Source organism: Aulonocara stuartgranti, assembly GCF_965226115.1.
Source record: "Aulonocara stuartgranti genome assembly, chromosome: 7".
Lineage (NCBI taxonomy): Eukaryota > Metazoa > Chordata > Actinopteri > Cichliformes > Cichlidae > Aulonocara > Aulonocara stuartgranti.
The window spans coordinates 56,961,445-56,974,439 of NC_138945.1; the positions used below are offsets into that span (position 1 = coordinate 56,961,445).

At 40.2% G+C, this 12,995-nt stretch overlaps 1 protein-coding gene across 2 annotated transcripts in view; it reads right to left on the reverse strand.

Annotated features, from left to right (window-relative positions):
* Positions 1 to 910: 910 nt before the first annotated feature.
* The window catches only part of roraa (RAR-related orphan receptor A, paralog a), a 188,621-nt gene continuing 176,536 nt past the window's right edge, over positions 911 to 12,995 (reverse strand). For both annotated transcript variants that reach the window (XM_082542137.1, XM_082542138.1), the window contains 7 exons: positions 11,805 to 12,200; positions 11,051 to 11,172; positions 10,813 to 10,945; positions 9,723 to 9,830; positions 8,625 to 8,735; positions 8,320 to 8,432; positions 911 to 7,920 (listed from right to left, as the gene is read on the reverse strand). In XM_082542137.1, coding sequence (XP_082398263.1) covers positions 7,756 to 7,920; positions 8,320 to 8,432; positions 8,625 to 8,735; positions 9,723 to 9,830; positions 10,813 to 10,945; positions 11,051 to 11,172; positions 11,805 to 12,200 — 1,148 coding nt within the window. In that variant the 3' untranslated portion in view covers positions 911 to 7,755. The remainder of the gene's footprint in view (positions 7,921 to 8,319; positions 8,433 to 8,624; positions 8,736 to 9,722; positions 9,831 to 10,812; positions 10,946 to 11,050; positions 11,173 to 11,804; positions 12,201 to 12,995) is intronic.

Below are 12,995 nucleotides of genomic sequence, written 5' to 3' on the forward strand. Positions count from 1 at the left end.
TGCTGATATGCTGTGTTTCACCAAAAGTGATGCTGTGCATGGCCAAACATCTCCGCTTTGATCTTGTCTATCCAGAAGACTTTGTTCCAGAAGTCTTGTGGTTTGTTCAGATGCAGCTTTGCAAACTTAAGGCATTCTGTCGTGTTGTTTTTAGGGAGAAAAGTCTTTCTTCTGGCCACCCGTCCAAACAAGCCATAAATATTCAGCCTTTTTCTAATTGTACTGTCAAAAACTTTAATATTTAACATACTGAGTCCTGTAGAGTCTGAGTAATTCTTGTTTTCTTTTCTCTGAGGTTTGCATTTGTTAGGATGTCCACACCTGTGAAGATTATGCTGTTGTATTAACACACAACGAAATGCTGCAGGTCAGAAAACTGCCATCATTGCTTTTATAGAGGTGATCACATTTGCTGATGCTCAGTTAATTAAGTGCATTTGATGAGCCTCTAAACTCCTATGGAAGCAACAAGGGTGCATTTAACTTTGCACAGGCCTGCATAGAGTTCACATGACTGTAAGCACATATAGAAAAACAATCTGAAATGTTGGATATTATTCCACAGTTTTGCAGTTAATAATGCTTAATCAAAATCTAAAATGTATTACATGGAAAACATTTAATGAAAAATGTATAAAGAGTCATTCATTAAAATAATTAATACAAGTGAAATGATTATCCAGATTTCTGGAGAAGCTTCAGATTTTGCATTCTTTTAGTCACCACAGATTTATTTAGATCTGGGTATTGTCCACATAATTCAGTCATTAAGAAAAGTTTCTAGCGGAGTGAGGCTCGTCACTCTGATTAAGTAACGGCAGAACGTGCGGTTTAACTTTTCTAGTGTGAGCTGAATACAGAGAGCAGACAACAGGAGACAGATAAACAGCCAGGGAAAAAACAAAGCCCATTACAAGCGGTAAATTTTATTATGGGATAACAGCACATAAAGCACATCTAAAATCGATGTGTCCAATGCACTTTTAATAAAGGTAATATTAAAGGTACAGTTTCTAAGTACAATATAACAACATTCATATTAGAATGAAAAGTATTTAAAAGACAACATTAAATTTCTTATTTTTCTTTACAGCCGTATTTACAAAATGAATCAAAATACTTATTTTCATATTTAAGAATCAGACAAGAAGGAGCAAAACTACGTTTGTGAATAGACTACCTGCTAAAGAGAGTTCAAAAGAGCTGGATAAAAAGGTACATGATCATCTGTCCCCATTTTACATCAGTAGCAAACATGTGACTTAGAAATTTGTGACAACCACACACTAGTTTCGGCTTTTTCCGTAATTCGTACTGCTTTTGCATGGAAAAAAAAGAAGCCACCCTTGCTCCACCCTCCCCCACGCACCCACCCCATTTTTTATGTTAAATTACCCCAACAGACCGAGGGCACATTGAACACAGAACATTAAAGAAATCCAGATGCATCGTATGTCTGTTTTACAAACACATACAAATACTTAATATACAATGCATTAGTAAATCTTCCATCCTCAGTGAAATAAAAAAGAAAAAGTAGATTTAACACTAACAGAAAATGAAGAAATGTGGACTTTCTGTTAGGTATTTTTTGTTTGTTTAGTTCTTTTTTTTCTTTTTTTTTTGCTCAACCAGAAAAATCAAAACAATGTGCAGGAGAACACTTCTGTAATATCGTCCGCGAGCATTTGTCGACCAACGAGAAGCGACGTTCCCAGTTATGTTTCCGAAATGACGTGAGGGGTGACGTGTACACTCTAAACAGACCATCTACACATCGGAACCCTTCAACAACAACCCACGCGAAAAAGAATGAACAACACATGAAGAGAGAGAGTTTGAGAAAAAAAAACAAAAAAAACAAACATTTTAAGCATGAGCGAGCGACAATTCCCCCTCATGTACAAAATACATTGTCACTTCAGTACACATCTGGAAAAACCACAAAAACAACAACAAAAAAGGACAATCAAAACCATGTATGCATTTTGTTACACCGAGAGGCACTCAGTGTGATACGTTGTGTATTATTGCAAGCATATTCTTACTGATATTTGCTACAGAGTCGAGAGAAAAGAAAAAGGTCAACTTTGTCTTCAAATGGCAATCCTCTCGTGTACATTTTAACACTTCAGTGTGGTGCAAAAGGCTTGTGCCACTGGTTCTGGAGAAACCGCTGCTTCAGGATCAGGATAGTCTTAAAATGGGGAATAACAAAAGCATACACCGAGGCTCTGTAAAATGAAATCCAAGCACCACTTCCCTGCATCAGGTGAAGAACAATGCAGACACGGGGAGGTAAATAGTATCTTAAAACCTGACAAACTAACTAGCCTCAGTGAGTGTTTTTTTCTTTACAATCACACAAAGGAAAAAGGACAAAAAAAATCCAATACTGCTGTTTCAGTTTGAATATTATAATTCTTCCACAAACCAGAAAAGCGACCTTAATAAGCTTGTTAATTCGCAGATACTAGCTTTGATATAAGTCAGAAGGAAATAAGTGCCTTATCCCAAGTCTAGCACACTGATACAGGTACTGGCTGGGTAATTTTACCACTATCATTTTCATTTTCATTATTATCATTATCATTATCATTATTATCATTATTCGTTGAGTCCTAATATCAATAATACATTAATATGCGATGAAATCAATGAACTAATAGGGCGGCCTGGCTTAGGAATCAATACTTGGTTCACAAAATTAACTTACCTAGCACCACACATCAGGGCAACACAAAATAAATGTCAGCACGCCCTATCGCTATCAAACTAATCCTAAAGGAGGGAAGCAAAGTAGAAACAGAGTTATCGTACAATATGATGTCATTGATAAACAGATAAATTTTTTTTTTTCACTGGGTAGGCCTTAGTAGCAGTATTTTCCTCTTACCCTATACAGACAGAAGTTACAAAGCTACCTTTATACATGTGATCAATAATAATATTAAATATGGTGAATAAACAGCAGAGAATGAGGGAGAGAGAGTGAGAAAATAAGATATACAGCACACAGGCCGTGTCAAGTTCTTAGTTCTCCACCTGGGAACAGAACTGGTCAAATGTACAGATGAAACATAAAAAAAAAGAGAAAACATCCACAAAATCAACACAAAAATAAAACCGAACCCAATGGCGATAAATAAGAGGTGTATTTACATGCAGATGTTCAAAGACTTATTATGCACAAAAGAATGAAAAATAATACACAGACATATATTATTGCTTGACATTCGATTATGGCTAAAAGTTGCTTTTCATTGTTTTGTCTCGTTATTTTTAAACTATATTCTTAAACGTAACTTTAATCATAAAGTCTTATCACCTGTGCTTTGGAAAATGGGTTTTGTTAAAATGCGACGACTGACTCACAATTCTGGGCGACACACCGGCAACCTCAAGCGTGACATAACGCCGGTCTTCACAATTTACGGTCGAAGACGCAATCTACAGTGCACATTTTGGCTCGGTTCATTTCAATTTAGGCTTGGACCAACAAACTGATAGCGAAGAATTTTTTCTTTTGAGACCCGTGAATTGTCGAAGGCGTTATGTCATGCTTTTTAAAATCTACAACTATTATGGATGGATCGAGCTCAGCATTCCTCAAAACCTTTGCTTCTTTTTTGTTAGAAAATGTAAAAAAAAGAAAGAAAAAAAGATCAAAACCTCTTCATCCACATGACCCTGTTCCTCTGTAATTATTAAAGCCTTGTCTGGGTTTTTTTTTTAAATATTCACATACTGTGAGAACAGACAGACACACACACACGCACACACTATTGCTTTTTACAGACAACAGAGCAGAGACAAAAGGACCAGCACATTTTACTGTATACTATACACTGATTGAATAGCACAAGTAGCATCGATCCCTCGCTTAAAGTGGGATATCTCGAATGAGAATATACAGAAAGACATCACTTTTCAGGCCCGTGTAAAGGCGTAGTTTATAGTTATACACAAGCATCTGTGTGTTTGGTGACCGTTTCCTGCAATCTTCCCTCTATCGGAACCTTAAGAAGATTAAAAAATAGAGTGATGGGGCTTTATTACTTCTTTTTGTTCAGAAAAAGAGTAAACAAAAATCAACTGTATGAATAAAGTCAATTGAAAAAAGATGATGGCTGCACTGTAGAGACCCGTAATTATAACACAAGGCATATTGCTTGTTATACATTGTAGAGCACATTACCAGCTACTCGACTAAAATGAAAAACAAAACACATTTTATGAGATAAGAACCCCTTTTTAGTGGTAGACCTTAGGCTGACCATGTTTGACAGAATATTGTTTACGTGATCACATAACGTTTGAAGAAGAAATAATAATCTTCAAGAAACAAACAAACAAAATGAAAAGAATTGACAAAGAATCAGCCAAATCTCAATTTTCTCATTATTTTCTAACAAAATGTTCAGTGTGCTACGCCAAAAAAAACAACCAATAATTAAAAATAAAATAGAAAAAGTTCAGCCAAGCTCCTCTCATCATTTGAGTGCTTTTTAAAGATTTTCAAAAAAATCTCATAAATTCACCAAAAAAACCCAAAAAAAAGTTAATGAAATGCTCCGCGACTCCAGAGGAAAGCGAGCCGTTTCTTCGGTCTACCTGTTACCTCCCTGAGCGTTCGCACCTAATCCTTTTTTCTGCTCTTGGCGGGCCGCCGGGCCTCTCAACACCGGATTGTCTAGCAGTGTTCCAGACTGGGTTTCTTTTGCTTTGAGACTGAGGTTTTCTAGTCGTACAGGGCTTGTGCATATCCAAAATAGCATTGGATCGTTAACAGATATTATTACTTAGGTACAGCATATTTACTAACAACCCAAAACACAACAGATTTAGTATTGCATAAGAATATTTGGTTTCCTAACAAAGAGGGTTATTATTCATAAAGACCCTGATGACACCGTTTTAAACCAAAACAGATTTTTTTTAAATTATTTTGTGTGCGTGAAAGAAATATGCCGTGTACTGAAAAACTACACTTTGTAAATGCGATGGGGTTTGATGGGTTTTTCTTTTACAAAGAAGATTTGCTTTCATTAATCGACTTGGCTGGAGGCCCTTTAAGGACACCAATAATGTGAAATTCTGAACAACTCTGTGATGAATTTTCAAATCGGAATTTTCAACCACTTCTCATGGAACGTCCCTGAAAAAAAAAGAGAGAACGATAGAAAGAAAAAATATCTACTAAACTATAAATCTAATGAATTCAAACAGAAAAGCACAGAAGAAACTCTTCCCTGAGGGGTGACAGCGCAAGGCATTAACGCCTCGCGCAAATTGCACGGTAGAGGAATGATAGTGTGCAAACAAAAGGAAAACAACAACAAACAAACAAACAAACAAAAAGACAAAACAACTGGATTCAATGTTACAGACAGACTGGTGACAGATGTGTTAACATGCTTTGTCGGGTTTCTAAAGGGATATCATTTTTTTCTAGTCTTTTCTTTTTTTGTTCTTTTTTTTTTTTTTGTTCTTAACGATTTTTCTAAAAGCCGCTACTGAGATTGCTGGAATGTCTTAGGAATCCATTCTACATTACAGACGAGTAGACTGGAAAAGCGGAAGCAACGACTATTGTTTGGCACATCCAGGGTTGTTTCTTTTTTTTCTTTTTTCTACCACTTTACTACCACACTGACAAAAAAGACGCACTCAACAAAAACAGAAGCACAACAACAAAGCATTCTGAAAATAGCACTTGTCCTACCATTTTTATGCTTCTCCCCTAATCATACGAACAACGGCTAGTCTAATTATTGCAGGGATATAGTTAAGTGCTACCTGACATCTTTTTCTCTCCCTCGTTCTCTTTCGTGAGTTTATTAACCAAAACAAGTTACAAAAATAGAAGCTTTACAACCAGACAAGGCTTTGAATATTCACTTTCCCTTCACTGTTTCTTCTGTGTCCTGTCGTGGCGTTGCCGGGCTGAGACTGCGGTGAGAAGGCAGATAAAGACGCTGAAAATGTTCTTACAGAGGCTCGTAAATGTGCTTTTTAGGTTAGACCCCGGGGTCTCTTGCCATTAGGCTGTTAACTCGCTTGCTGTATCTTTATCTTCCACTAGATGGAACAATTGGATTAGAGACTGCATGTGAGTTTCCCAGTCCAACCACATGGCTATTTGGGTTGATTTATAGCCTTAAAGAAAAATGTACAGATTTTCACAGTACAATGAGAAGCAAATGTTTAGTAAAAAAAAAATAAATCCCCAAAATCTGTCACCCGAGCACACCTAAGTTTTCTTGTATTTTCAAAAACTTGAAACAGATGCCATGAAATCCAGATCTGTTCACAACAAAAACAAAACATCACCGCAAGGTTGTTTTGTTTTGTTTTTTTTGTATTATTTTTTATGTTTGTGCATGCTCCCCTCAGAGGAGTATCACAGCTACATTTTGACAGGCGTCGCACTGGCAGTTGTTGCGAAAACAAGCGACGGAGTGTCTTTAACCTGCCTTCTCATCCACGCCTCTTTTGTTCGCCAACCGGCAGCCACGCCAGCCACCCTAACAGACATCCCGTACGCTTCCAGTAGACCAGTAACATCTGCAGCTCCCGGGACTAACCTCTGCATCCATGATTCAACTTGTATTTCTTGTGCACATGCAACACATCACTAGGTAAATATACAAGTCTTAAATTAAAGAACGGTGTAAATAAAAGTGCCTTATCAATTCAACAATTAAGAATGGTCTAACTACTAATATCATACATGTTATTTAAAATAGATTCTATAAACATTACTTTTTTCTGTATAGTAAGTACTTATGACCATATACCCTGTAGTACATTATAAAACAGGTGGAATGGACCCTTTTCATTGTATTGGCGCCCTGTGCTTCTCCAGGGCACCTGTCCAGAGAAGGATTAATAGCAGATGGCCTTACATGGTTTCACTATGCAACAATGGTGGATGGAGTCTTTGACAACTTAAATCATTGCGTTTTCATTAGAATTACCAGAATTCTAGGTTTCTTTTTTTTCTCTCTCTTTTAAACGATTGTCCACAGAGAAGTGCCGATTGCAACGCCATGCCAATGGAACCTCCCTCGAAGTCGCCGTGAGTTTTCATCCCAAGCACTGCGTCATCCCAAACGACACGGCTTGAGCACAAGAGAAAAGAGGCTGAACTTGACCAAAGTGTGCGCGTTTATCTTTTTTTTGTTTGTTGTTGTTGTCACTTTTTCTGCGTAAAAAGGTGACAGCTTTGACCATGGAAAGAAAGCAGAACTGTTACGGGAGTGTAACCTGGGAAATAATACTGATGTGGTCATCCTCTAAATGAAGAGGTCTTCAGCTTTTCTTTTCTTTTTCTTCAAAGGTGTCTCATTAATTGTTCATAATGATTAGAAGCCAGGTGTGCAGATTAAAAAAAAAAAAAAAGGGAGAATGATAGGGGGTGATGCAGCTAATCAAGTGAAAACAACGACGAATGAAGAGAATTGGGTTAGAAAAGCGCATAAGAGGGTCAAGTTCAACCAAACAGAAATGATTTGTTCCTATCTCCTCTTCATGTCCCGTGGGGTGTCGGGTCCCACAATTCTTACAAAGAGAACTAGATTCAATATGGTAAACCTTGACAATCAACTCCCCAAGCCCTACCCTCCAATGTAAAAGAAGAAGTTGAACAGCGTGCCATCTGTCCGCTCTGGTGTGTGCAGGGCACCAGTAAAGTGTCTCAGATTCCTCCTCCACATTCCCCTACGGTGGGCACACTGGCACCTGGCAGGGTTGCTACCCGTCAAGGGGAATGGACTGCTCAAAGTCTGATCCAAACAGCTCCTTGTATAACGGGGGGAAGTGGGCACGCACAATGTCTGGGTATATTGCTTTGAAAGCTGTAAGCTTCTCTGTATGCCTACTGCACAGCGCCCGCAGTGTCGACACTTTGCATATCAACTGTGGAGAGAGAGGAGACAGGCTGTTTAGATTCACAGGGAGGCAAGGACATGGAGCAATGGTAGTGAAAAACATTCCTCCCTACAGTGTATTCCGTCTCACACAGGGGCAAACAGACTTGTAAATATTGAGACAAGCGCTCAGGCACAAGGAAAACTTGACACTTTATATTAAGGAGCCGGTGTAGCTGATAACAAAGCATATACTGATAAAAGAGGTATTTCATGTCACATTATGAATGTTTCCTCCGAAATCTGGGTTCATTTAATCTACTGGGGTTAAAAATGTTTCAAGGCCAGTGGATAAAGATCCTAAGCAGTGTAAGATTAAATTGCTACAACAGCAGGGAATTCCAGCTTTCGGGGATAACGGATGAAGTGTGTTCTGTATGCACTGTACCTTTGTAAGTATACCGTCCTCTCTGTGGTTCTTCTGCAGGACGTGCTGGAGGGCCAGTTGGATCTTCTGCTGGAGTTTTTCCACCTTCACCTTCTCCTGCAGCCAGGACCGGTCTGGAAGGAAAATAGTCACATCTTTATGTGGCTGTAAAACACATGTGGGGCTCTTCAAAGCCAAACACAATTCTTGAAATGCAAGATTTTAATTATCAGAAAAAAATAGGACTGCAACAGTGTGTTCATTATTGTGGTGAATGTATGTTTGCCTTTTTTTCACCCTCTCTTTGCACCGTGAATGACACCTACCAGCAGACATCAACACAAAGGCGGAGAACAGGGCGATCTCATCCTCAGACAGGTGCATAGAACACAAGTTTTTCCCAAACTCGAAGACGGAGCTGATCAAGTCGTCACAGCCTGCCGCAGCAAAGGACAGAGAGAGGGGGCTTAGGATATGGAAGACCAAAGAACAACATTCACTCTTGATCTTTATTGGGAGAGAGGCACACGGGGAGGGGAGAGGAAAGGGGGAGAAATGAAAAAGAGTGGCGTGCTGACAGCACATGGGAGCGTCTTAAGCAGAACAGGCAATGCTTTTACTGAGTTTTGCCTCCCAGACGAGTCACTTTTGGCAGTTGGGTGGCGTTATGCAAGCCAAAATGAGGTCACTATTGAGGCTTTTAGTTAAATCAATTATCGGAGATAGAGAGAGACAGGCGGATGCCACGGCAGCTCGGGAAGCCCATCACTCTGCCTCCCCCACTGTGGACCTCTCGGCACAGAATTCATAGGACACTGGTATAGTACACACACATGCTCACTCGTATACAAACACAATGATAGTGAATGCAAACTCACAATGAGAAACAGAATTCTCCACTTTTTCAGCCACTATGGGATGCATTTACATTTTTTTTTTTGTCAAAAGGTAGCTGGAAAAATCCACGGCGGGACATCTTAGCAGTAATATGGCAGTCTGACACAAATTCTATTTGCTTTCGCCTGAGATGTTTTATGTCAGGCTATCAATGATAGTTTTGATAGCACTCTCCCTAAAGACACTCCGTCTGGCTTTATTTATTCCACAGTTACAGGAGCCATATGCAGCAGAGCCTCACTAAGATCTCTGTTCTACCATAAATAACCGCTGAAAAGACAGCAATGCCAGGTGAGGAAGGGATGAGTGTTTGCTTCGAGGCGTTCAGCATTGTGCAGAACAGAACAGCAGACTCTAATTCTGGCTGTTACAACAAAGAAAGGAGTAATACACTGTAAAAAAAACAAAAAAAAAACAACTAAACACACTCACACAAACACAGCAGCACAAAAATACACACATGCACAGTCATTCAAATGCATGAGTGCACACGCGCACACACACGTGCCTAAACCCACTCCACTTACCTAATGACTTGAACACATCAGGTCCAGCATATTTTCCATCAAAATACACTGTGTTGTTTTGCGTGTCAAAGGCACGGCACATTCTGACAAACACAACTTCCAGAGAGCCTGTGGAGACAGACAGGAATAAGATGCTGAATCTGAGCTTTGTTATTTCTGTTTTTTTCCTTTATCCCAACAGTTACACATCAGTCAGCCATGCAAAACACATGATTTAGCTTTGTGCTAATCTTCTACAATATGACTAACACAACCACTTTGAAATAAAGAAGCCTGCTGTCAGAGTGAAGAAAAAAAAAGCCTCTGCAGATGAAAACATCATCGACAGAAGGCTATTCTTCCATAATGACATGCCTGATAAAAAATTGTACTCCATTCATTGGTGACAGTGCTTATTCATTCAACCTTTATTTAGATAGATAGGTGTTTATTGTGTTGTATAATTTGCACCACTCTGTGGGAGTGGATAAGAGGATCAAGAAAATGTAACTGAAGCCATTATTGCCTCCAAGGGAGATGCTACTGTTTTAAAATGTCATGTCTGACAAGGGATCTCGCTCTGTATTTCGTTACTCGTATGGGCTGTGCTAATGTAAAGAAACACCCAGGGAAGGACCCGGGAGAGCTGTTTGTTTGCTGGATATGAGGTAGATGTGTGTCTGTATTTGTCTATAAATATAGGTGACTGTGTGCAAAGAGCCATAGCAGGGTTATATATACACAATTCTGTGAGTGCATCCTCTTAAGAGAAGTTTAAACAGACATCGCTGATGCTTGAGAAAAGGAGAGAGAAATGGCGGCAGGCATGATAGGTATTATCTGAGCACGGGAACACATGACTTATCTAATGCTGTGTCTGCCTTTGTTATGTATGTAATGAACGGAGCCAAACGGGGAGAGACAGAGACGGTGAGGGAAAGCAGGCGGGGTGGGGTCTCCTCTCTGTGACACTGTCTGTGCCTGTGAAGAAGAGGGCTTTGTGCAGTCAGGTCAGCTACGCCCTTGTGACAATGCCAGAGGAGAGGGGTGGAGGGGCTGGTAGTGGTGGGTGAGTTTGACGGCAACAGGCCATGTTGACAAGCTGTCATACCTGCTTTCAGCAGCACTATCTGATCGTTCTGACACAGCTCCATGAAGCCGTCGATGCGCTTGGCAAACTCCACCACATACTGAATGGCCTCTGTTATTTTGATAGCGCACAGCTGCCACATGACTTCCCGGGGCTAAGAACAGATAGGACAGTGAATGGGTTATCTACTTTAAAACAATGATTCTGATTACTGTAACTGCTGTGGAGACCCAGAAAGGCACAGCGGTGGTAAAGATACCTTGTTCTGGTAGCTCTCCACCTCCTCTTGCAGGAAAGCCTGCCAGGTCATCTGCTGCAGCTCCTCTCTCAGATACTGACATGTCTCCATGTGTGACTTAGAAATGTTCTGGGCCAGGTGTTCTGAAACACAAGCAGTCACAAAGACGGAAGATCACAGTTGAGATTCGAATGTTTCTCACAAGGCTATGTGAAAGTGAAGACCTCACTGATGAAATATGCCACAGGAAAAGAAGATTTATTTACTGAGCCTTCGTGAAGGAGGAGAGGCGGATACGCGTGGGCTTTTTTTGACTGGGAAAAGGCTTGTTGACATTTCCTTTTACTGCCTGCAGGAAGCTCATAGCTTAAGGTTGAGGGAAAGCCAATCTAGTTATGACACAAATGCATGGAAAGGAGGAGGGGTGCCACGTTACTCACTGAAACAAAGGTCACATTTTCTCTGAGAGAAATATTGAGTATAAGAATTTAAATGGTTTTGAAAACACATCTGTTAAAAGGAGTTCCTAGGCACAGGGGAGCCTAAAAAAATGATTTCCCCAGACGCCTGCCCTGCTGGATCCTGATTGGCCCTAATTAATGGAAACTAATTACAAAAAAGAGGCTCTTTTAATGAGTGTTGGAGATGAGTCTCCAACCTCCTGCTATTTTAAGCAACCTTTGTGTCGTTTGCCCCACGGTTGAGTTGTTCCCCCCCTCTCCTTCATTTTGCTGTCTCCTTTTGCCTCTCCCTCTCTCTCGCTGCTGCTCCTTACCTAGTTCAGCCATGGACACGGTGGGGGAGGTTTCTCCATTGGTGAAGGAGCAGTAGGGGAAGAAGCCAGAGCCTGGGGCAAAGTCGCAGATGGGCTCCGGCTTGATGCCGTTGATGTCCAGGCCTGACTGGTCAGGAGATGGCTGAATGTCCAGGTAGAAGCTGCTGACAGCCGAGTCTGGTTTGCTGCCATCAGGAGTATGACCATCCATGTAGCCGCTGAGGTCATCGTGAAGCTCCGTGAGGCCACTGGCAGAGAGGCCGTAGCTAGGTGTGAGTGGCTCCGCCTCCCCAGGCTGTTGTTGGTGGTCACGTTGCTGCTGCTGCAGCCGGTGCTTCTGGACCTCAGCGTATAGGCTGTCTCGCTGCTTCTTTGACATCCGACCAAACTTCACTGCTGTAATTAGCAGGACAAGACAAGTGTGAGACTAACAAAACACTCAGAATTGGTGGCACTTTCTATGAAGGATCTTTGCATCAAGTAAAATAAATGTACTAAGTTTAATTTACTTATTGTATTCACAGTCGAGTGATTGTGAACCACTACTAGTTTTACTAGCGGGTTGGGCGTACATAGAATATCACTGTTTTTTGAGAATCAGTGTTTTATCAAAGCACTCTCTCCCAAATGCCTTACATTAAAGTAACCAATTAAATAATGAAATAAATAAATATATTGTTAGTTATTTACCAGTTTTGATCTGATTTGTACTGTTTTGATTTGCTGTAATTTACAGTCGAGCCACTTTCTCCCCTCTCCTGTGCTCTCGATTTCACCATATGCATGCTGTGTCAGGCAAAAGCTTGCCTACACTCAAGCTGAAGAAAACTTGCATTCATTTCAACACTTCCCCAAAGCAGTCCATCTAGGAGAAAACACTCAATACGATTATTTTTTCAAACCTAGTAAAAGATTTTAAATTATATGGCATTCTCTTTTGCCTCATCTTTAAGTATACTGACACTTGTCTCTAGGAAATACAATGGAATTGCACAGACTGAGTTTTCTCACACGTTTGGGAATTTTTTGGGAAGAAATTAAAGTCTTAGGCAATTTAATTACCCTTCATCTATAAACTGTGCTTTACTATCAGAAAGCAGCACACCATATATTTTAGCCACGGGTTATTCCCATTAATTTACAACATATTTTTATCTAGGGGGGGATCAGCATTAATTATATTGATTTAGA